Source organism: Sinohyriopsis cumingii, chromosome 15, assembly GCF_028554795.1.
Source record: "Sinohyriopsis cumingii isolate HCF-2022 chromosome 15, ASM2855479v2, whole genome shotgun sequence".
In the NCBI taxonomy this organism is placed as follows: Eukaryota; Metazoa; Mollusca; class Bivalvia; order Unionida; family Unionidae; genus Sinohyriopsis; species Sinohyriopsis cumingii.
In genome coordinates, this window is record NC_142975.1 from 145,195,856 (window position 1) to 145,220,823 (window position 24,968).

Genomic DNA, 24,968 nt, shown 5'->3' on the forward strand with positions numbered 1-24,968 from the left:
AGAGCAGTTGTGTATACACAAAATAGGACGCAAACGTACGTAAAAGAATTCGGTCAAGATGTCGCAGTTAATTTTGTAAACTTATTTAAAGGAATTCGAGCATGCCTTGATAGGTATGGATTAGTAGTTCAAAATCCGGGAAGTAAAAGCAAACATTTTTATGTATACAAATATATTTTAAATGTATACGATTTGGGTGTGTCTGGGGTTTGATTGTCACATCTAATGGAAGTGTTCGTAGAAAGCATTTAAAATTTACGACTGGTATTTGCGAGAACTTTGCCAGTATTAGCGAGTTCGTGGCAGCGGAAAGTATCCGTTGAAGGGAATCCCCCAAACGGGTTTCATGGGATCATTAAACAAGGACCTCTTCCTCTTCAAAACAAGCGTCATCTTGTCGTTACACATGTAACCCCTCCTATTATTATTAAAATACTGTACACTCAGTTAGTTTTACATTTAATGTTTTGAACCCCGCTTCCTTCCAATAGTAGCAGTAGAAGTGGCAGTAATGGTAGCAGGTGGAGGAACCTTAGTAGTAGTAGTAGTAGTAGTTGTAGTAGTAGTACCGGTAGTAGCCGCTTAAAAATTCAACCGTTTGTCAGCGTATTGTTCTAGAGTGACATACGAATTCTAGATAATTAATGCTCAAGATTGGAATGTTGTAGTCACGACACGAGAAAAATTTATATTTACATGAACAGATAAGCTCGATTTTCTATGTTATAAATCAAAGGTAAAATGCAGCTAGGTGCGTCTTTTTTATTGTATAGTGTACAGTAAAAGTTCCTTTATTGTTCAGCACTCAGATATAACATACAGTTATTTTGTAGCAATTGAACCTAAGCTTTGCAAACGGCGAGTACCAAATTTTTATCTAATTATTCATTACTTATGGGCAAATGGTCGAACTTCACTAAATTTCTATCATATAGTTTAGGAAAACGCCGTTTGTAAATTCAGGAAAATTTTATATTGCTCTAATATTTTCAGTGTTGCGTATTTGTCGTCTACAAAATAACTTGATTTTGAATCTAAAAAGCTCAGCAAAAAAATAATTTTGTGGTTGGGAACACTTTGAGGACAACATGAATATTTTCCTGCGCAAAATATGTCTCTAATTTTAAAACCGGTATTTGTACGAATTGACCTGTAATTTTGTTTTCAGATGCGTGATTGAAGTGTTGATACAAGGTAATGACGCACTTAATCTTTATCACTCAGTATACGTTTTCATTAGCTGTTTCACCTGTGAATTTCTTTCGTCAGCAGTGACCCCACTACGCACTGCAACGATGACATGACCGCAATTGGTGGATGACTAACGAGGCTTCTGTTTCATTCATAAAATGAAATTAGTCAACAATGTTCCATATATGGAATATATTTATTTACTTCGCATGCGCGGTTTCACATGCTCAAACGTGATGAAATCCGGATCTGTGTCAGTACGTTAGTTCATTGATACGTGAATGAAGCCAAATGAGTTTTTAGTTCTTCACAGCCTGGTCATTCTTTCATATATAAACACCAGAGAAAACTAGTCCAGAACAGATTTCCTGATTTTAACGTGGGGATAAGCTTGATTTCCATAACCAGAACAGTACATTGCGAACTTTCAAGCAGAATTTATAACTTTTTCGTTAAAATTTCTTTGCGTGATTAAGTTCCAGTCTTAAGAATGAAAACTTGCAGTTTTCAGTTTTTAGTATATGAAATAACTGTTTTTCTTAGTTGTTTACTATCAAAGCCTGACATTATTCATGGAAGGCATTGTCGGGTAAGTCCTCTCTCTCTCTCTCTCTCTCAAACACACACGGACATATACACACTATCAGACACAGACATTCCTATTGCACGCACGCAACACAAACAGAGCGGGTTTACTGTTATGTCGTACAATTTCATTTATTGTCGATAACATTCCTTTAGCCAGGATTTGCTGATTCTGAATCTGCGCGAAATAATATGAGAGTATAATAACTTGTATTTTTTCCTTAAAGAGTCTAACGTACTAATATCAACTGTTTATTTTGAAATGTTACATTTTTGTATGCATTTTCAAGTTTAACTGATTCCAAAATATATTCATTCTATTCACATCGAAATTTCCATGAGACCAGAATCATTAATTTGTTCGTTTTTATCGCGACCTTTTTACATACTTTTTATTTCGAAATGAACATGTTACAACTATCAAACAGTCATCTTGCATTACGTTGTTTTTTGGTTTTCTTTAATGTCGAACTGCTATGCCTTCCATTACTTTTTTTCTTAATCTGATGCGATATAATCATTATTACATAAAATTCATTTATTTTCTTTCTTTTTCACTCTTTCATCTTTACTTTCGTTCCCTAGCACAGTATTTTGTTTTCTATTTAAAATTGCAGTCTTCCATAGATGCGCTATCGTCAACAGCAGTGAAAATCGAACCCATAGAAACTAGTCGTCTTTCGTTTGATTCTTTAACGGCGGAATTACTTGATGGGTGAGTTTTATTTCGTTTTCAGAAATTCTAGACAAAATTTCTGAAATAGTATGCAATTCACGTATATTATCCAAACGTTTTTACTCTATTCAATGTGACATGTGTATTACACAGTATTTTCCACTCGGTCTCTTCATGTTTAATATTTAAATATTTTAATTTGTTAGGTCAAGAAACAACAGCTAAAAAGTATTATTTATTGGTAATTACATATTGTTGTTAGTTTTAATTTTCAAAATATTAAAGGCTGTAATTCAACCGAAAAGTTGTTCTGGTTATGAGTCTCAATTTGTCATCTAAGAGTTTAGTTTTATGAGAATTTATCCAATTGTTTTGCTGTCTATTTTAATTTATTCATAATTACGAGTGTGTGATGGGCGGGGAGAGGGGGGCGGCGGGGGGAATAGGAAATTATATACTTTAGAATTTGCAGTGATCTTTTCACCAAATTCCAATTTGCATGCCTAGCAGCATAACGGTATTGGAAGGACACACACACCCACGCACACACACACACACACACACACACACACACACACACACACACACCTCTTTATATGTGTATTTGTAATTAATTAAACAAGGCACCTCTTTCCGCGGCGAATGGACAGACAATTTGTAAGGAGAACAATGAGAAAAGTTACATGATATTCATGCAGTAAACAATACTCAGCTCCTTCACGTGGGTCAGGAATTGGTCAGTGTAAGCCGTGAAACGTAGTGCTGACATATTCTATAACTGATTTAGAGATAAAATACACTTCGTTCATTACACCTTTCTATATTTAGAGAGTTTATTTTTATTTTTTGGGTGTGTGTGTCTCTTTTTAAGTCCAATAGAACTGCTAATGAAAGATTCAAATAATTCTAAACGTAACATTTTGTCTACGTATTTAAAATCAATAATTATAGTCAAAGATATACATATATATGACAAATATTCGAAACGGTTTTGTGTCAACACCTCTTTTAAAATCTTTATTTGCATTTTAATTAATTGTCTTTTTTGTAATTTTTACAAAAAATATTTTTCATGATTTCATCTTTCTCTGTAACATTTAATTGTCATGATTGCTCTTATCTAGCTTTTAATTATGTTTGACAATATTTTTGTGTTGGAGAAATTCAAGTTTTATTGCACAGTATTATTACCAGCACCATCTTCTGAATAGATTAAAAAAAACAACAGAAAATAATTTCTACCCACCAATCAATGATATATTATTCGAAAATCAATTAAGTCAACCAAGTAATGTCTTGTTACACAGATTTTCGCAGTATTGTACCAATTGAATTCAAACACCTACGTGACATTTGTCACTGATAGTTTATTGTTTTTCTTACGGAAACAAACAAACATCTGAGAGAAACGTCGTATCATTGGTTTATGAATAGTGCATTTGAAAGGTGAGAAAATATATTTTTCCCTGAATACTGGGCGCGTTTAGTAAACGTTTTTCATGTACGTTGGTGTTTTTTTTAAAGGGATTTTTCTTTGGCAAAATTTAAGTTATATCTATGTTACTTCTTTGGATGATAACATCTGACACCGAAAGAGGGAAGAAAAGTAACTAATAAAAAACTGTTTAAACTAAATTTTTATTTAATGTTGACAACAAAATTATTGCAATGTAATAAACACGAATGCTTATTCATGTCTTTAATAGTTATTTTGTTCATTGAGAATGTTCTCGTATTTAATCTAGAATTGTTATTACATTTTTTTATTTCTCGAGAAATCAAAGTAATATGTGCTTTCAACAACCCTGATGGAAGAAAGAGCGTTGGATAAATCACTAAGTCTTGGAAAAGGTTCCTCTCTTTATATAAATTAGTCTTTTTATTGCCTGTTTTATTTCTGCGTGAAATTGTAAATTTTCAATGTGACTGTCACCCTTACACATACAATATGCACTGGCGTATCTATATGGATCTGTGAATCGATTAATCGCGTTGATGCTAGAATATAGCTGGGATTAGTATCGTACAGTACAGTGACACATACAATATCCACTGCCGTATATGCATAGATATGTTAATCAATTTATCGCTTTGATACTAGAATATAGCTGGGATTAGTATCGTACAGTACAGTGACACATACAATATCCACTGCCATATCTAAATCGATATGTGAATCGATTAACCGCTTTGATACACGAGTATATCTGGGATTAGTATTGTATAGTATAATGTCTCTAAATATTAAATAAACTGTGGACAAAGTCAAGGTCAGTCTGCAAACCTCTATCATGGTATCCATGTATCCACTATCTGACATTCATTCAATGAATATGTTGTCCGTCTTTCTGCTTTCTGTCTATTTCGTGGCTTATTGATGTTAAGTGTCAATGTAAAATCATATTTGACTGCATGTATATTTCAAATGATTGTAGACTTTATTCGTTTCTAATTAACGCTTAATTATATTTCAGTCAAACGTTGACTTTTGAGTTCAGAACCACTTCGGATAATGGACTTTTATTTTACACCACGAGACGTAACGACCTTTACGATGTCGTTTCAGTCGTACTGAGAAATGGTTATCTTCAGTACAAGATACGATGCAAAACGTCGTTTGCCGATCTTATGGTACCCGGTGTCCTTGTCAATGATGGGGAATGGCACACAGTAAGTTATATATATATATATATATATATATATATATATATATATATATATATATATATATATATATATATATATATATATATATATATATATTAAGTGCACTCGAACACAAAAAGCATTGAAATTAAAAAGGTTTAAATGACTATTTCTAATGGAATTGAAACTTGAAAATAGTTGATGGTTTGTTTAGATGGCTTCAATATAACTGATTATGTAATAAGCTAGTAGGAATTGCATTCAGTGTTGAAAGTGTTGAACTGTTTATTTGTTTACTTATTCTTTCTCTTCCCGTCTCCATCCTGACATTTTCCCTTCATTTGTTCATTGTTTTTCTTTCTTTTGTTTTTGTTGCTTGTACGTTTGTTATAATGGTGATTTTGAATAAAAGTTACAGAATTATCGAAGGAGTTATAGTTGTTATCGAGTCACAGACGTCTATTTGATTAAAGAGCCTTTAGGCTGTTTAGTCTGCAAAAGAAGAGGATTAGGAGAAAAAGACAGAATATGCATTATATAGAGATTTATTGATTATACAAATATTATAATATTTACATATGATTCGAACATTTCTTGAAATTGGATTTAAATAATTTAGAATTACTGACTTTAATATATCTAGTGATTTAAAGTAATGCATTATTATCTGGGAAGGAATTTCCGGTAGCACGGCAATTTGAAAATGGTCTGTAAAGTGACTTTTCTCTTTTATTTTAAATGTTCATTTAAACAAATATTTCAATAATGCTCGAGTCTAATTCAATCAATCTGATTACAATCAGAACATTCTAGCATGTTCACTTATTTTGTCAAAGTAAAGCAGAAAAGATCGTTAGTCGGTAAGTAATGAGCCATGCAAAATTCTTCAAATACCATTTACTAGCATACGTATGTCCTCAACAACCAGAGAGAGAGAGAGAGAGAGAGAGAGAGGTACTCGTTTTTTGTTCACATTGTGTTCCTATGTGTTTTCTGTCATTATATTTAAACTAAATACTATTTGCGTAATACTTTTTTTTATTTACATTTTAGTTGGTATTCGCACGAAAGCAAAATAAGGCCTTTATAAAACTTGACAACAAGATACACTTCCGTCAGTACTATGTCACATGTGGCGGTTTTACGTCGGTGGGATTTGGTGGCATCAACCCTGATCATGATGGTGGTTCGTCAAGCATCGATGAACTTAAGGTATTACTACTGTTACATTGGCTATATCACTACCGCCATCACTATCCGCCTTAGGGCAGATGGGTCGCGGGATTTGAGGTAATATCTTTGCAGAGGTATATATGTTTGAGATTAAAAGAAGAGGGCTGCCATGACGGTTGATCGCTTGATCTCAGGGCAGGTCCAAATTTGTGACCAAGTCCGATACTGACAACAACACCCAAAACAGCATAAAGAACAACAAAACATCCACCAGTACATCTAATGTGTAAATCGCGTCCACATTTCTACATCTTTTACGCTGACTATATGTGCTAATTATCAGCCATGGAAACTTGCTCTTTCGATTATAAGAGCGTCATTATTTACCAAATATTTATACAAAAGCAGCATTTAAATTATATATGTATATATTGGTTCTCAAACGTTTCGTCCTTGCAACACTAAACTGATGCTCTTTATTTGGGCTTATGTAAGGTCCCCATAGCTTAGTGACTATGACCTAAGACCAAAGAATAGTCATTGGATCCGTCTTCCCTGTTCTAATAATGTCATCTCCGGATGTTATCAAATTGTAAAGTAAAAAGATTCAGATTTGGTCTCAATTTTTGGAAGCAAAATCCACCGAGTCGAATAATGTATACCTTTATTACAATTAGCTTATGAGAGTTTAATCTCAACTTCTGAAGTAAAATTCTCAGTCCTGAAGTTTTCTTTAAAGATTTTGAAAGTACAGGCTTTTAAAAGAATACATTAGTTCTGTTTCTTTTCCTGGTGCGTGCATATGGTGAAAAGAATCCACGGAGGAGCCGACAAAATAATTGTAATAAAGACGTGAATAGGGTTATTCATTCCAGGACTAGGGTAAAATAATTGGAGTACTTGTAAAGCCTACCTAGCTTATTCTTACGCATGTAAACATGCGTTTTTTTTTTCTTCCGTCTTTTGATTGTGGGTGAAACATTTAGGATGGTACCGATAAAGATAACCTCACATAAATTTCCCCACCACCAGGCCGTGACTTCCTAAAACACATTTAATAGTTACATAACCACATTTCCAACTCTTTTCATTTTAAAAATCCGATAGTTTCATGATATTACACCGGTGTCTTTAATTATACTGAATATTTACAATATATAAAAACATCAATAGAGCTTGGATTTGACTTACTACAAACTAAGGTGGAATAAAATTTTGAGTTTAATATGTACCCATTTTGAGATGATGAATAAAGGCCGGTTCAGGTGTTATCCTCAGGTACGAATAGTGATTCACTTGCAGGATCAGCGGGTCTATTATGAAAAATGTGCTATACAAATGCTCAGTAATAAGTTAGCAATTAAAAATTTTAAGATTATGTCTGAATGTTTGTATAATATGACAATGAAGGAATATTGCACTGACAATTAAATATATGTTAAGCTACAATGTAGTTTCTGAAACACGTGTGCCACGCAGAACAAAGTACTACATCAAAAAAGATTTAAAAAAATATAAATAAGAACTGTTATAATGGATGAACGTATAATTACATGATCTGTGTATGCATACACTTATACATATGTACATGCTAAAATATCGATTGTCTACTTTAAAGCTCGTTGCTTAATCGTGCTAACATCTCTTTATTAAAACATGTTTTAAAAAAAAACAAAACAAAAAAATAAAAAAATAAATAAAAACAACATAATATTATATAAAAAATGTAACAATTGCAGTAATTGGCCAGAAATCTTTTCAAGACATTTACATGTTAAAACTCATATGCCTATCAAATTTTATTTATTTAACTCGGCATGTTTTTGCATAGTCATGCTGACAAAAAATTTGTCCCATGAGCTTAAAAGTCCCAAAAAGTGCAAACCTGTATGTATGTATGTATGTATGTATGTATGTATGTATGTATGTATGTATGTATGTATATATGTATGTATGTATCTATGTATATATATATGTATGTATGTATGTATGTATGTATGTATGTATTTATGTATTTATGTATGTATGTATGTATGCATGCATGCATGCATGCATGCATGCATGTATGTATGTATGTATGTATGTATGTATGTATGTATGTATGTATATATGTATATATGTATGTATGTATATATATATGTATGTATGTATGTATGTATGTATGTATGTATGTATGTATGTATGTATGTATGTATGTATGTATGTAATAAAAATTGTGGTAATGGCATGCAGATCTAATTAGGTCATCTGCAAATGCATACCAGTTAGCATCCTAAATTTAATTCATTAATCTCGTGGTCTTTGTTTAATCATGATAAAAGGTATTTGTTAAGAAGTTTTTTCAAAAATTTATATAAAAAATGAAAACAAAGATAAAAAGATAACCGCCGTAATAGCCTCAAAGTTGTATAAAATAGTCTACATACGAACACAAACACGCTAGATATATTTCTCTGGTATATTTAGAGTGGTTATTGAGCAATCTTTCTAGAAAGCTTTATTTTGTTGTGGAAAATAGTTCCGTTTAAGTAAGAGCTTTCCAAACTTGCGGAACTATTTCCTTAGAGTAAAGTAATTTAAACTAACACTGTTTTATAAATCGTTTATATCAGCGTCAGAGATATATTAGACAAACAAGAGTAATACAAACCTCACTTGATACGCCGGTAACATGACCTATTTTGGTGGATCCAGAAATATCGACTTAGTATAGTTGTTTTAATTTTTATTGGGGTTGGGGGGGGGGCTGAACACGTGGGCGAGGGATTTGTGGGACAGAACCCTCAGCGTTTCCAGGTCAAATTTTAACCATCTAAGTTGTTATAGGAAACGTTAATTCTGTGTCACGCTAATATTTTTTTGTTGTTATTGGGGTGGGTGGGGGGTGTGTGCATCCAGCTGTCCCACCCCCACCACACGCACACTTCCCAGTCCGCCTCTGTTAGTTTCGCGAGTGTAATGGATTCGAGGCCAGGTTTGACGTGAATCAAGTATTGGCATCAGTGGTATCTCATCTTAAATTTAATCTGTTGATAAAGGGAGAAATAGGTAGACCTAGTAGGCCTGTATCGCTTTAAATAATTGTATACTTATTTAATTTATTTTTTCCACCTCCAACCGTGCGTATACATTTTTGGTCCTTTTATGCTCATTGTATCATTTATTTAACTGATTAAAAACAGAAACAAATAAGTGAATAACTATATGCGTTTCTTTAATCCAAACATGTCAGTGTACGTCATGGCTTCTGCTTGATTTATTTCTTTATGCAAGATTTTGAGGATGTACGTGCAGTACGGACAAACTACTTGGAAAAATCGTGTATGACTTTCTACGGTTTCGACTTTAGTAACCTCAAAAGTAATCAAATTGATTTTATGCATACAACGATCGTCCGAAATCAATATTTTGACTTATATATGAAACGTACAAGTAATAAAGAATCATTTGAAACCCGTTCATGGGGAACTCCCTTGTTATTATGACCACCGTACAAAGCAATGATCAACGTTCTAAAAACACTATCACAGTTCGATTGCTCAGGTGGCCTAGTGGTTAGAGCGTCCGCCTCGGAAACGGGAAGTCGTGGGTTCAAACCCCGGCCGAGTCATACCAAAGACTTACAAAAATGGTAATAACAGCTGACTCGCTAGACGCCCAACATTAAGAGGTTAGTGTTAGGACTGGTCGGCCTGGTGTCAGAATAATGTGACTGGGTGGGACATAATGCTACATGTCTGCAGCACGATGCCCCATTGCTGGATATCACTATAAACCGCCACACTGCAGACATCGCAGCAATATGACTGAAAAATTGTTAAACCTACGTTAAAAATCCTAATCACACACACACTATCACAGTTCATTATATTATTATTTTCATCACCACTAACTAATGTTACAAATATCTCGGTTTTAGATCACATTGCTACTACTAATACCGCAACTACTACTATTACTGCTAATACTACTATTACTACAACTATTTCTGCTACTACTACAACTACTATTGTTACTGCTGCTACTACTACTTCCATATCTGTTACTTTGATGCTTCTCTTCATGATATTGAAATTAAGATGATGATGATGATGATGATGATGATGATGGGACGACGAAGAAGCAGAAAATATGTGTCATAATGATGTAGTTGCACAGAGATTTGAGAAATTCGGAGGCATTGCATACTTTGTTATGAAGGTTTCCGTATCGTTCCATAAAAATATATAATGTACAATTTTTAAATGTAGGTTCATAAGCATTTATCGGCGAAGTTACATCACAAATTGTCCAACACACACACACACACACACACACACACACACACACACACACACACACACACACGTGTGCTTAGTCGTGAGGGAATATGGGCTCGTGCGTGTAATCAAGGCAATAGATGCCGTTTACCCGCGGACCTGGGTTCGAATCTCCGTAGAGTACGAATTAAAAATTCTTAAACCTTTATGATAGTATTATTTGTATTAAAATATTAATTCTGCCTACTTTTATCAAGCATTCTTCTATAGAATCCAGGGATAGCACTTTCCGTTCTGTCTGGTATATTTATAATTCTCTCTCTTTCTCTCTCTCCACACACACACACACACACACACATGTATTTTATATATATATATATATATATATATATATATATATATATATATATATATATATATATATATATATATATATATATATATATATATATATATATATATATATATATATATATGTACATTTGATGTCATTTCAGGTTCAATCTGGTCACTTTTCAGGATGTATCCGCAATGTCAATATCAGCACAGGTATCGATGCCCCACCTCATTACGTTACTGTATCCGACTGCCACTGACATCAAACGCATTGTGCTATTTTAGTAAAGGTCCAATCCTACAATAAGTTTTCCATTGCTCCACATTTTTTGTTGCCATTGTGGACGGAGAAACAGACTTGTGGCAATCTTTAAGAACGGCCAGTCAGTGCGCAAAAATGAAGCAGCATCCTCACGTTTGACCTTCAAAAATGAAGCAGCATCCTCACGTTTGACCTTCAGACCTTCGAGGAGTCTCACGACAAAAGTTGGTGACATATACACTCACAAGGGATGACAGATTCAAGAGAATGAAAGCATAATTTTGTGTTATTTATATTTTAAAATTATCGGACTATATTATTTCTGATGCTAAATCTCTGCAAGTTACTGAACACAACCTGTCACCCTAAATGAATGATGAGTAACAATGCATCGTCAATCGCCGTAAATGCATGACGAGTGCAAACTGATGGGTGTAATATTGGCCAGTCTGACATGGATAAAAAGTATATTTGCATAATTTGATTGTTTAAATGCAAACGTTTGCTTCCAACTGAGAATATTTGTTGGACGTGGTTTGAAGCAGGATCGCATGGGCTTTGTTTCCAATGGTTCTAAGTTGAAACTTTCTTCCAAGTCTGAAAAGAAGTAATGAGTTATATTTGCAGATTTTGAATAAATTTGCAGAATAATTGAAAAGAGATGTATACAAAATAATAGAACCGATGGAGTTGACTGATGAGTTCTTTATGTTTAACTGCAAGTTTGTTTGCTTTTATTGCCGAATATAGGTAATAGGAACTGAAATCACGTATTCGTACCAGCAAGGTGGATTTTATTGTTTTTTCTTTAGTGCCTCTCTCCAAATGCAGAAATCTGAATGCTTTTGTGAATTTGCATTGAAAGTGACACTTTTATAAAGAAATTGCAATATAAGAAAATTAAATTCGCTGCTTATTTGAACGTCAACTACTGCATTTCATTCTGTCGATAACTGAGTTTTTATGCATATTATTTTGGCAAAGTAAACAAAAATCAATTGTTAATCAAAACAAGTCGTAAAAAGAAATTGCACTTAACTTCTTACAACATCTCATATGCCACTTCTGGGACGATTTCCCGATCCTGTACATTTTACTTAACAGACTTGAGGCCAACCTGTACCTTTCGCTTTTGGGCTGATCAGATGGTTGGTGCCCTTCTTGTCATGATTCCACGGACTTAGCCACTGAGTTATAGCGGAAACTATCACTGCAACAAAAGGTAGAATATTCGGACTTATTGCATTAACCTTTGTCCGGATCATTATTACATTTGTATGGATAATTGTAACATCTGTATGGATAATTTTGTCAGGATTATATATATATATATATATATATATATATATATATATATATATATATATATATATATATATATATATATATATATATATATATATATATTCCGATAGACATACTATTTGTCCGATAGTCAGAACAATTCTACTCGTAAAAGAGCAATACATGTCCAAACAATCGTACTACCTGCGTTTTATACCAAATCAAAGAACACAGCTTGAATTGCAAGAGTTTTATTTATTATTTCAGTTCTTAATGAGTTAGTTCGACAGATATCGACGACAATTGTTCCAAGACCAATCATAAAAATCGTGGTCCACTCAAGTCACAATATTCTCGGTATTTAGTTATTATGTTTCCTGTGAATGATCAGTGCTTAATAATAATAATAATAATAATAATAATAATAATAATAATAATAACAATAATAATTATAATTAGCACACAACTAAATGTTTCAAGAGACACGAAATATAAGCTCCATCTGATATATTATGGGTATACATTTCTCTATTACTATAGTGTGCGGTGAATGTTTTTTTCTTCTCGAATGTATCAATTCCAGGTCTTTTATATTTGTATTATCTATTTCTTCGACTTGATTCAACATCGAGGGTTTTACATCATGTATATTCTTGGATCATATTGAAATCATTCGATTGTCAATGATTAATTAACGTCAATAGTTTTACAGGTTGTAGTGTATGTTAAAGAGCTGTTCTAAGTTTGGCACCATGAAGGTCCGCTTAGGCATTCTAATGTATGGTTCCTACATGCTATATATTTATAAGTCGTGGTCTATAATGTTTACGTGTGTTTTGTATTTTAATATAACGTGTTGATATCATTTTAATTAAAGAAATATTTGCTTTTCTGGCAGATTTAAAAAAAAAAATGACGTGCATTCCTTGCCTTTCTTCTAACTTGCTAAAGGAACATAATCGGTGAGGTTAAAATGAAAGTAGTGACGTTGCGAAAACGACGTATTGACTTGATTCTAATACGCATGCACAAAGAACTTGGTGAAAAACACCCCAAAAAATGCAAGCAACAAACAAATAAACAAATACATCTCAAAATAGAACATGGGTCATGCATGTGTGTCGCACCCTTTTCAGTTTCCCGGAATTGGGCAAGGACTCAGGTTATACAAAGCGATCGAAAAGTTGCTTGTCACCTGTTCGTATACAATAAATTTACGACGAAGTGTGATGGCAAGGGTAGAAAGAAAAAAAGAAAGGATGAACAGATATCTAGTAATATAGATAAATATGATGTGAGAGTAGAACAAGAATGAATCAAGCACAGGCATATAAAATTAAGTAGGGCCTGTCGATGCAGGCCACAAAGAGTGACATGCGCAGAAAAGCGATATGATTGTGTATCTGACAAAACGCTAATGATGTAAGCTCCCACCACCACTCCAGCCGAATTTGGCAAAGACCCAGATACGTCAATCAGTCAACTGTTTCTTACGTTCCATACACGAACAATTTTTGAATGAGAATATATTCCGGAACCAACCCCGTCCCTCTTTTTGCTGGAAATCTGAGAGTGGACGGGAAAAAGGTCTAGGGGAAGAGGGTGATGTCTTGAGTTACCGTAATACCCGAAGACGCTACAAATGATGTAGTAACTGAGTTGTGTTGTAATATAAGACACTACCGGTGACGTAGAACACTGATAATCGAACCCATGTGAGATCTGATCAACACAGAGATGCATACAAAATTTCGTTGAAAAAAATATGATTACGTGAGATATAGTATTAAAACAAATGTAGGCCCAAAATTCAGCCTCCGTAGCTCGAGTAAATGATGAAGTAGAAAGCTGATAATCAAATTCCGCTTAAGTTACAGCAATATCAAGCTGCAAACAACAAAATTGTATTAAATATAATAATAACAAAGGGAATTATTGTATAAGAACAAAAGTATGCGAGTCCATCAGTAAAGCTGTATATCAAATTGGGTTTTAATTCGATTGGCATTAAGTAAATTATTACGCAAAAATGGAAAGCTAGTGTGTCCCACAATCAGGGGCCATAACTTCAATAAAAAATACTCAGTTTCATGCTGAAGCTGCGACTCAGCATTCCTGGTCATAAAATAAATACCAAGCTGCACACTAAATTAATTTGAAATTTAATAAGGGAGTTAGTTTGCAGTGAAGTGAATGGGTCTGACAGTCGTGGCTTCTACCTGTGCTGAATGACATGGTACGCAGACAAATGAATGTAGCCAAGATCTTATCAAAATATGAGAATAGGTGGTCAAAAATCATGGTAGATAACTCAGTTAAACGAGGATGTAGAACTTTGATAATCAAATTTGGCCAAGGGGTAATCAATATCAAAATCAAACTGCCTGTAAAGTTTAGTTGAAATGCTTTAATAATTAATGGCATTACTGTGCAGAAACGAAAGTGGGTAGTCTATGAATAAGGGGCTTTAACTCAAGCTAAACGATGACAAAGAATGATGATGCAGCATGCTGATAATCAATGCATACAAGGTTTTATCAATATCAAGTTACATGCTAAATTTCATTGAAATAGAACAAGCACAGACGTTATTGTGAGGGAACAAGCACAGGCGTTGTTGTGATGGAAACGAAAGTAGTTACGTTTGACGATCAGGGACTATACCAGACAATCAGGGACAATGCCTTATGAACTTGTTGAATTTTCGGATTATACAATCTTTTTACAGAAAACATTGGTCATCTGACATCAACCAGACCCACAACAGTCAAATATTAATAAAGATAAAGGTTAAGACAAACTGTAGATATTAGGTAAAGTTCAGTAAAGAGTTTTACAAGTATGTATCTATTAGAACTAAATCTATAGCCAGAACAATTTTTGCAAAAACAGGTAAGATGTCAACATGAAAGGCAATAGTAGCCTGATGCTCCATTCTCATGAATATGATATGTAGTTGCTAAATAAGTATTACCATAGGTGAAAACTGATATATGTTATGTATAACTGTATATATGTATGTATGTATGTATGTATGTATGTATGTATGTATGTATGTATGTATGTATGTGTGTGTGTGTGTATGTATGTATGTATGTATGTATGTATGTATGTATGCGTGATCCAGATTTTAAATTCAGCTTTAAAATTGTTAAGTTATATCACTTAGATGTCTGAATTGTGTCTGGCACTGGGGCATCATCCTACAGACATGTAACATCATGTCCCGTGCAGTAATATTATCCTGACACCAGGACAAGCAGTCCTAACATTAACCTCTAAATGCACCAAGTGAGGCAGCTGCTAGTACCATTTTTATGTCTTTGGCATGACTTGGTCAGGGTTCAAACCTGTGACCTCTTGCATTCGAGGTGGACGTTGTAACCACTTAGGCTACCTGAGATGCATGCATGTATGTATGTATGTATGTATGTATAGTACTCCCTCGTTATAATGCAACTTATGGACAGCAAACAGTATATTGCGTTATAGTGAGGCCACTCAAAATGAAGTACATGATACATTTAATTTTCCTATCATCTAATGAAAGGATCCATGATCATAACTGCTTTTAATGGGATGTCTTAAAATGAAGGGCATTATAGTAATGGAAACACACATCCCATTAACACGATGTCTTCTTACTCCCATTTTGAGACCAAAATCAGCAGCCTCTTTTTATATGCATTTTCAATGATTACCAAGGTTACAATGAAAATAAATTCAGCAATTTGTTTTTGATTTCAAACAAGCCACATACACAGCAGACACTCATTTTGCATGAGAGTGGTATGTGCATCATTGTAAAGTGGTCTAACGAGTTCATATATAAAACTAGAAAATCATGTGTTATAATCCACCAACTGGTACTGTTTTAATTTCTTTCATACCACGTACAAAACCTGAAGTCCAATATGAAGAAAAAAAAATACAAGCATCTGCAGTCCTCGCTTCTCGCAATCCAGTATTTATGCCAAGTCTGGCTAAAACAGAAAATGAAAAGTGAACATTATTAGTAATAGGGGCCACCCTAGCGACAATGGAAAACCCAGTCAAAAAGGTCGTGGGCCACTCTGGCAACGAGAGGAATTTAAGATGGGAAATGTAACATTGAATGAATAGGGAATTGACCATAGCGACAAGGGATTGGGACACTTTAGCGTCAGTGGAAATCCCTGAGCAGCAGAGGGGGCGAATCGGACATTTTGTCCAATCGTTATTTTGCTTAATTAATACTTTCTGCACTCAACGATCTAGTGTCGTCAGCGCCTGGTAAAAAAAAAACGACGACGGTCCATCCTACACGATGGTGACGTCATTTGGTTTAATTAACACCTTCTGCGCGCCGATCCCCAGTGTCGTCAGCGTCCGGTAAGCACATCGACGACCGCGTCGATGTCATCGCCCCCTCTGCTGCTAAGTGGTTATTTACAATGAAAATTATTTACAACTAACCGAATATTTGGTCAAGTCCGATACGATATCGTGTCCGAGGATCATGTAAATTTATCGTTACAAATCCATGTGGGGTCGACTGAGCATGACTAAAAAAGTTTCGAAAACCATTAAAGTCCATGTCACCGCCACACCAAGTTTGCCAGATATTTCGTAGCGTGTGTGTATCAACGCCGTTGAATACAGCAAGAATATTGCAGTTATCTCTGATTACTTTTGGAATCTGAGTGTATCGTTGAGTGACATATATCACGTCAGTGTTTTTATGCCTGCCTCTGGAAAATATCCTAGCTGGGTTCTTTTGATTGTCTAACATAACATCATCGTACACGACTAGATTGTTAACGTCGCCATCAATATCATCAATACCCGGTGCATCATTGATATCCGTAATAAACTCAATAACATTCTTTTTAGCGATCGCTGATGCATTCTCGTTGAAATCTTTCAACACCTCGTAGCATCGTTGATCATCTACGCTAGGAGCAACCAAATACAACTTATCCCACTTCATCCATCTCATTATTAAATTGAGTAACAATTGCGTCTTGCCGGATCCAGATGGTCCGATGATAATCATCCGGATCGAGTTTGGTAACGCTGCAACATGCTTAACTGGTTCTCTTGTTTTAGTCGCCGAAAAATCAATTATATTCATATCTCTATACATAAATTATGGATCTATATTGTGTGAAGTGTAGAGTGCGTACTGGCACAAATGATATGACAACCGTTACGACAAGAAATAACAGATCGGCGCTTACTGGTAAGTGTGTACAATGCGGTACAAAGAAATTTAGATTTATTTCTATTAGACCCGGAGATGTTTTAAAAAAAAGCGAGGAGGTGACATCGCAGCCAAATTGGCAAAACTCCCCGGAACACCGTGGGCAAAGTATCCAGGAGAAAAACACCTCCCAGGATATAACTACTGTGGCCCCGGAACACGATTAGATATTAGACTCGATGATCAAAATCAGCCCAAACCCGGTGAGTATCCAATAAACGCTATCGATAAGGCGTGTCATGCTCATGATGTTGCTTACAAAAGTAGCGATCTGCAACAGCGTCATATCGCGGATGTAAAATTAATTCACGCGCTAAATGCTATTCCTGATAAATCCGTCAAAGAAAAATTGGCCTCATGGTTGGTAAAATCGGCTATGAAAGGTAAATTAATGATTGGCGCTGGTAATTAATAACAATCATCCAAGAAAAACGATGGATTCCATCTATTATTCTCCGAGAGGATACTGGAAGGGGAAGGCCGCAATTGGTAAGCTTGCAAGCGCTGCAAAGGTAACAAAGACCACTGCGGCTAATTGGTTATCCAAACAGGCTATATGGCAAATCTATCTACCACCGCCTAAACAAATCAACTTCTCGCGCTTTGATGTCAGCGTACCTAATGAAGTTCATCAGGCTGATATACTATTTTTGCCGCATGACAACGGTTACAAATACGCGCTAACCGTAGTTGATGTTGCGAGTCGATACAAACAAGCGGAGCCGTTAAAAACAAAGTCAGCAACTGAAGTAGCCGATGCGTTTGAGCGGATTTATCGAAGAGGTCCTCTGCGCTGGCCAAATCTATTACAAGTTGATCCTGGTAGTGAATTTCGCGGCGCTGTTTTATCAACGCTGAAACATCATAGCGTCGCGATACGACGAGGTCATACTGCGCTACATCGTGATCAGGCAATTGTTGAACGATTCAATCGGACTCTCGCTGAACGGTTATTTGGATATCAATACGCGAAGGAATTCATCCAAGAAAAACGATCTCGTGAATGGGTTAAAAGGTTGCCAGGTGTAATTGCAGCGTTAAATAACGAGATTACCCGAGTAATCAACATGAAGCCCAGCGACGCGATTAAATACGAGTATATACCCGGAAAATTAAAAATAAATAGCGTTTCTAAGCCGATTCTTGGCGATGTCACTGTTAGATATCTATATGAACCAGGAGAGCTTGAAGGCGGTAAAAAAAGGGCTACCGATCCTATTTGGAGTGTTACCACACATAACATATCAACGATAACACGATCAACTGGTAGACCACCGATCTACAGACTGGATTCAATTGCTCCTCAGCGCGGATTTACACGCGAGCAACTACAAGTGATACCTAACGATACTCAATTACCCCCGCGTGGTCTTAACTAGCGCCGTTGCGTCTATTACACTCAAGACAGGTCAACCTCACATTGTTTTTGACATGACCGAGACTGTTATCGATCCTATCCACGGTAAATTGGCGAGTGTCTTTATCCGAATAACGCCAACTCATTATACAATTGCAACTCGCGCAGTGATTATTCTGTTGTTGTCGTAGCGAGATTATTAATTCGGCATCAATATCAAAACGCCGCTGTTTTTTTTTATCCTGTTGGCGGTAACCCGAGAGTTTTCTATCAATGACGCTTGCATCGATGGTGACTTTGTCGCCGGCTTCGTCAGTGACTCCGTCATCGGCTCCGTCAATAACAATTCTTCGAAGCTGATTTATCCTTCGTACTCTGGACACTGCAAGATAGACTAGATTCGACCATTCGATGCGATTATCAACTATCCAAACAATTGTGTCCGTGATGGTTAGTCCCTGCGAGGAATGTATTGTTGTTGCGTATCCTAGCGTCCACGGGGATTTATCAGCACGTAGCGCGTCCTCGACGACGCTGATATCAACGAGCACGATATCATTCAGCACGAGAATTTGTTTTTTTGTCCCCGACGCTGTCGGGGCTGGAATTTCAACTTCAATGTTCTGCCGCCGTGTGTCCGCGGGTCTATAACATAACGGCACTGGACGCGTTGGAAACTTTTCCTTATGCAACGTAAACAACTTCCGCTGAAGTGTGTCTCTGACTATCTTTCTACTCGCTACAATCAAATCGTTTGGTCTCCATGTTTCCCAGAATTCATTTAACGGCGTTTCCGGAATCACCTCGCGAATTATTTCACATTGAATTCTATCCGGCTGTAATCTGATTAATTTCTTAACCTCGCGCAGTTGTTCATCAAGTGCTCGGTAATCAGTATCGGTTTCTTCATAATAGTCCACAAAACCCCTTAACCAATCATGTGGACCCTCGCCGACAAATGGTGGTGGTTGGCCATGGTCTCCACACATGATTACCGCTGTATTCGCGCGCAGCAACCACTCAAGAAACATTTGTAAAGTATCTAACGAAACAGTACATATCTCATCCCAGATGATAATGTCGGGAATAAATTTTTCACCCATTCGATCAGGAGTCCACTCACCGCCGCTGTATCGAAAGAAGCTGTGATAAGTAACGGCGTCAACATTTCGTTGTTTTATCTCTCGCGCTAGTCTATGAGTCGGTGTAAGCACGATTATACTTGCCCGCGTTCGAAATAATTCAATTGCCCGAGTCGTCTTTCCTGACCCGCCACAGCCGCTTAAATAAACCGTCTTGTGTCTACAAATTGGATCAGAACACGATGGTGCATTAGACCATTCTGACAATTTATCACCGCGTAAGTAGTTGTTCTCAACGGTGACATCTGCTGACGGGGAATAATCGCGTCGTATTTCATTTTTAATTCTCCATGTACCCCAACTCTCGTCCGGACTAGTAAACTCGGCTACGTTTCCCTTATACGCTACGTCAACATAAAACGAATCAACGGCTACTCTAACCGCGGTATCGGGGAATCTATTTATCATCGAGAATAAATTGATAGCGGCATATCCCAGCATAGACGCCCTCAAATGTGGATACGCCGGGCTGTCTCCATCGCTGTAGGTAACAACTGTACCCAACCTCGTTCCATTGGACAAGAAAGCTGTTTTGCAGTTCACGTATCTATTTTTTGCCACTGTGTCCTTGATTACGAAATCATATTCTGCGTCATCTATAATCAGCCGTGAGCAATATCGTTTGTAGTCGTGGTTTTTTCCACCTTGTGTGAACTTACCAATTATTCTTCTACCGAGATCTTTTGCCTCGCGGTTTCGTTGGTTAAATATCCTCCTGGACCATTCGATGATATATTCCTCGTCGGCATCAATGTTTTTTCTGGACTCGTCAATTATGCTATCTAGACGCTCCGGTTCTGGTAACCAGACTTCAGTCTGTGCCCGGTATGATATAATCGCGTCACTGACAATCAACGAAACTAGCATGCTACAATCAATCATATACCGTAGCAGCGCTATTGGCAGCCATCTCTTTTCAGCCATGTGTCTACCGATCCAAATATAGCAACAGCGATGGAGTCCTGCCGCGAATTCAAATGATACTATGCGAGCGAATCCGGTTAAATCAAAATCAGGCAGTGGTCCATTAATAGCAACACGAATCATTTCATGACTGGGGTGTCCAAATCGTCTAAAGTACTCAGCGGCGGATCCATACCCGAGAAAACTCGCTGGATAACAGGCAACCATATCAACCGAGATCATAGCGTCGCGGTTGTATTCAGTGTTCCATAGTCCACCGTGATAGTATTCCAAACAACTGGATTGTACATCCGGTAGAAATTCCCTGCGCGTTGGTCTCCACGCATTTTTCCTTGCTGCAACATGAGCTACAACCGATGGAATCGTAAAACAATTTGTTAGCAGTTGTTCATCATGCTCCTCAAATTCTATGGCGGTTTTTTTCATCCTGTTGTGAAATGCTTCAGTGCGATATAATTCACCGTTTGGTCTTACAAACTGATCAAAGGTATCCGCATCGTTTTCAGCGCTGCGAAGTAACCACATTGATACAGGGTCGTTTTTACACAAGTAGGCAATAGCATCAAATAGTTTCCTCTCCGCGAGAAAACCGTCCTTGGAGAATTGTTCTCCCAGGAATTCTTCGGGTATATACTTTACTGTTCTATCCCGTGGAAATATTGTGATCACGGGCGTCCATGCGTGTTCGTTATGATCAATAATTTTGATTGGGGCTCCCTTCGATTTATACTTCGATTCGTATAATACTTCACCGGTTATCGTTGTAACGGTTATTGGAAATCTCAGCGATGTTTCTAATCTCGCTATGTCGCTGATGGTTGCTCCACGCTCTTTTACGGTTAGTTCCCACTGGTTGATTTTGCTACGTCGTAAATCAGTCAATTTGTTTCCTCGACATGCATTTGTAAAATGCTCTATTATTCGTTCTGCTACACAATTTATCCCAGTTGACTGTTTCATCGGTTTCAGTTTTCCGATATCAGGTTTCTTATTTAACGGGTATATTCCATAAACAACTGCTGTTTCAGGATACGCTCGTTCATAGTATGGTTTGTCAATTCCGGTTAACAACCCCGGCTTGGAGTCGCGGCTGACAGTGACTGTTTTCTTGTCGCTGAGAACTGGTTCAAATTTATCACGCATGATCCAATCGCCTGATTCCACCCGGACAATGAATTTTACTCTGAAGAAATACCTTTTACCGTCAAGTTGTGATATTATCATTGCTGCGCGGTTGTCGTTCATGGTAGCATCAACAATGCCATCAATTCGAAATGTTGACCAACTGTGAGATGCGCCATCACGCTTGAATTCATTGATACAATCGCGTATTTTACTCAACAGGGTTTTATCGTTTATTAACGCTTTTGGTGTGTCCTTGAGGACTCTATCGAGATTAAACCTAATATTTTTCCGGGGCTTAATTGCTGCTAATCTCTCGAACTCATCCATATAATTAAAACAAGTATTTAAATGAAAGAATATAGTATAATGAATCACTGCAAATGGTTGATGATTGGGTCGACAACCCCGTGCAATAAATCATGTAGAGGTGAATTCTGCGGGTATCATTTACAAAGCGTTCGTAATGGTTCTCTTGGCCCCCTACCGTGCTTGGTTTGCCACGTTGGTGTAAGAGGAAAATCCCAGTTGTGTATTAATTGTGGTGGAAAGCGATACAGGGAACTAAAACGCTATTATGACAAACGAATTAAAAACGCCGTCATTGACCCCACCGCAGACTTCGTCATCAAAACCCCCCAAGACTACGTTGAAAGATTCATAATTAAACCAAATAATAAATTAGACAAGTAGTATTATTATACAAATGGACCAAGAATTTCAGCCGCATCCCCTGCTCGTCAATTACGAGGCATCTCGCGACGGTATTGTTAGAAATCGTAGACTGAAGAAGCCGGTTGGATGGAAAAACAATCACGGGTATTTAATGTTTACTGCTGGAGGGAAAAAATATCTTGTTCACAGGGTGGTATATGAAGCGTTTAACGGACTGATCAACGACGGTCTCGTTATTGATCATATTGATGGATGCCCTCAAAATAACAGACTGTGTAATCTGCAAGCCATTTCTCAGAGTGAAAATAGTAAAAAAGGCCAAACTGGTAAATACTCAAAGAAAGTAAAACCCGTAAAGTCATTTGATACAACAACTCACGAGGAAAAAATATTTCAGTCGATGAATGAGGCAGGAAAATATTTTGACATTTGTATCGCCTCAATACAATTTGTTGCAGAACGAATATATCAAACAGCGATCTCAAAAAAGACGGGTCATAGAATTCGATTTTCATATATAACATCAAAGGGAGATAACTCGTTTTGTGATAGCGTCGCATGACAGGAGTTACGTCCCTTGAAGTCTAATTAATGTTGCGTCCCTTCAAGTCCAATTAATGTTGCGATTAATTAATCATTTTACGATGAAAACTAATGAAATACACGCTATTATCTAACAGCTGTATTCTTTTTTTTAATGTTTTATTTGAGTATTTGGTTTCATTTAAATACCGTGAAACACCATTAATAAGTATTTAAGGATTCAAACGATTCAAGGGAATTCAAATTAACACACACCTTGTGACTGACGCCGCTGTATTAGTCACTTTATATACAAGATGACTCGTTATAAGCCTGGGGCTTTCGAAAGCCAATTCAACTAATCAAAACTAACCCACGCTCTTGACCCGGGCGTGTGGTTGTCTTTTGTTCACAATCATGCAACCGGGTTAATTTAATTGGGTTGCTTTTGATTGGTTGAATTGGCCGTAGAGTTCCGCCCCGCCGTTTTATGTTTGTGCTGTCTTGTGCCGTCCCATCATCCATCAATCATTTCATTGTAAATATATTCATCCTTAATTAAGTACATGTAGTGATGTCCCCCAAGCATATCTTCTGGGCGGTCTACGATGACGTTTGTCACCCTAGGCCTCCCTCCCGGAGATGTATGCTTTGGGGTTCCAAGATGTGAATGTCCTTAATTAAGTATATGTATATGCCTGCAATCTGCCACAACACTCGAGTGGAGATCTACGGCATTGTACTGTCCATGTATGCCTGCAATCTGCCACAACACTCGAGTGGAGATCTACGGCATTGTACTGTCCATACAAAAAACGGGGTCAAAAATGGCCCCAATAATTTTATTAAAATTTTTGATATTAGAAATAAGATGTTTTATAAGAATAATGAATATCGAAGACATCAATAATATATTAACTGAGATTTCAAAATTAAAAAATCAAGGAATTGAATTATCTGATGGTCTCGACAGTGAAAAAATATTATCCGATTATGAGATTATTAACGAACAGTCGAAACGGGGGCGTTTTACCCTGGCCCGCGAGTATTTTTTTATAAAACGATTACAACATACGATTAATGAGAACCTGTACCACAATGACGCAAATGCATTCATTGGACTATTTACTGCCGTTGAAATAATACGAAAAAAACTCGGACGTGTTTATGAACGACGCCGGGAGATTTCTAGTAAGATCAAAAACATTAGAAGGATTATAGACGAAAACTCCGTGGAGCCCCCGATGGTACACTCGGCGGAAAATTAGAAAATTGCGGATCAATTTACAATAATGGTAGGTGAATCACTTACTACTCGGTTAGCCAGAGAGCGGCTAGCAGCGCTTAAAAAGTTCATACCGTTACGAGACAGAGTGAGAGAGAAACTTCAAATGCGACAACAAATGCAAACCGATTTTACTGTTGGAAGCGAACAACTCTTTGCCCCGGTAACTAAAGCGACTAAGGATGTTACAGCGGCAACTGTACCCGTTCTTGGTGCGCTTGAAAAGATAGCAGCTCAGACCGAACAAACAAAAAGGTCTTTAGAAACACTCCCTGCAAAAATAGCGG

General features: G+C 36.6%; 1 protein-coding gene across 1 annotated transcript; it reads left to right on the forward strand.

The window, feature by feature from the left end:
• Positions 1-1,423: 1,423 nt before the first annotated feature.
• LOC149782992 (contactin-associated protein like 5-3-like) lies at positions 1,424-12,455 on the forward strand. The gene is made up of 5 exons (XM_089934555.1): positions 1,424-1,780; positions 2,394-2,491; positions 4,927-5,122; positions 6,152-6,310; positions 11,028-12,455. The coding sequence occupies exons 1-5, from the start codon at positions 1,682-1,684 to the stop codon at positions 11,124-11,126; spliced, it is 651 nt and encodes a 216-aa protein (XP_089790681.1). The 5' UTR covers positions 1,424-1,681; the 3' UTR covers positions 11,127-12,455.
• The last annotated feature ends 12,513 nt before the right edge of the window (positions 12,456-24,968 follow it).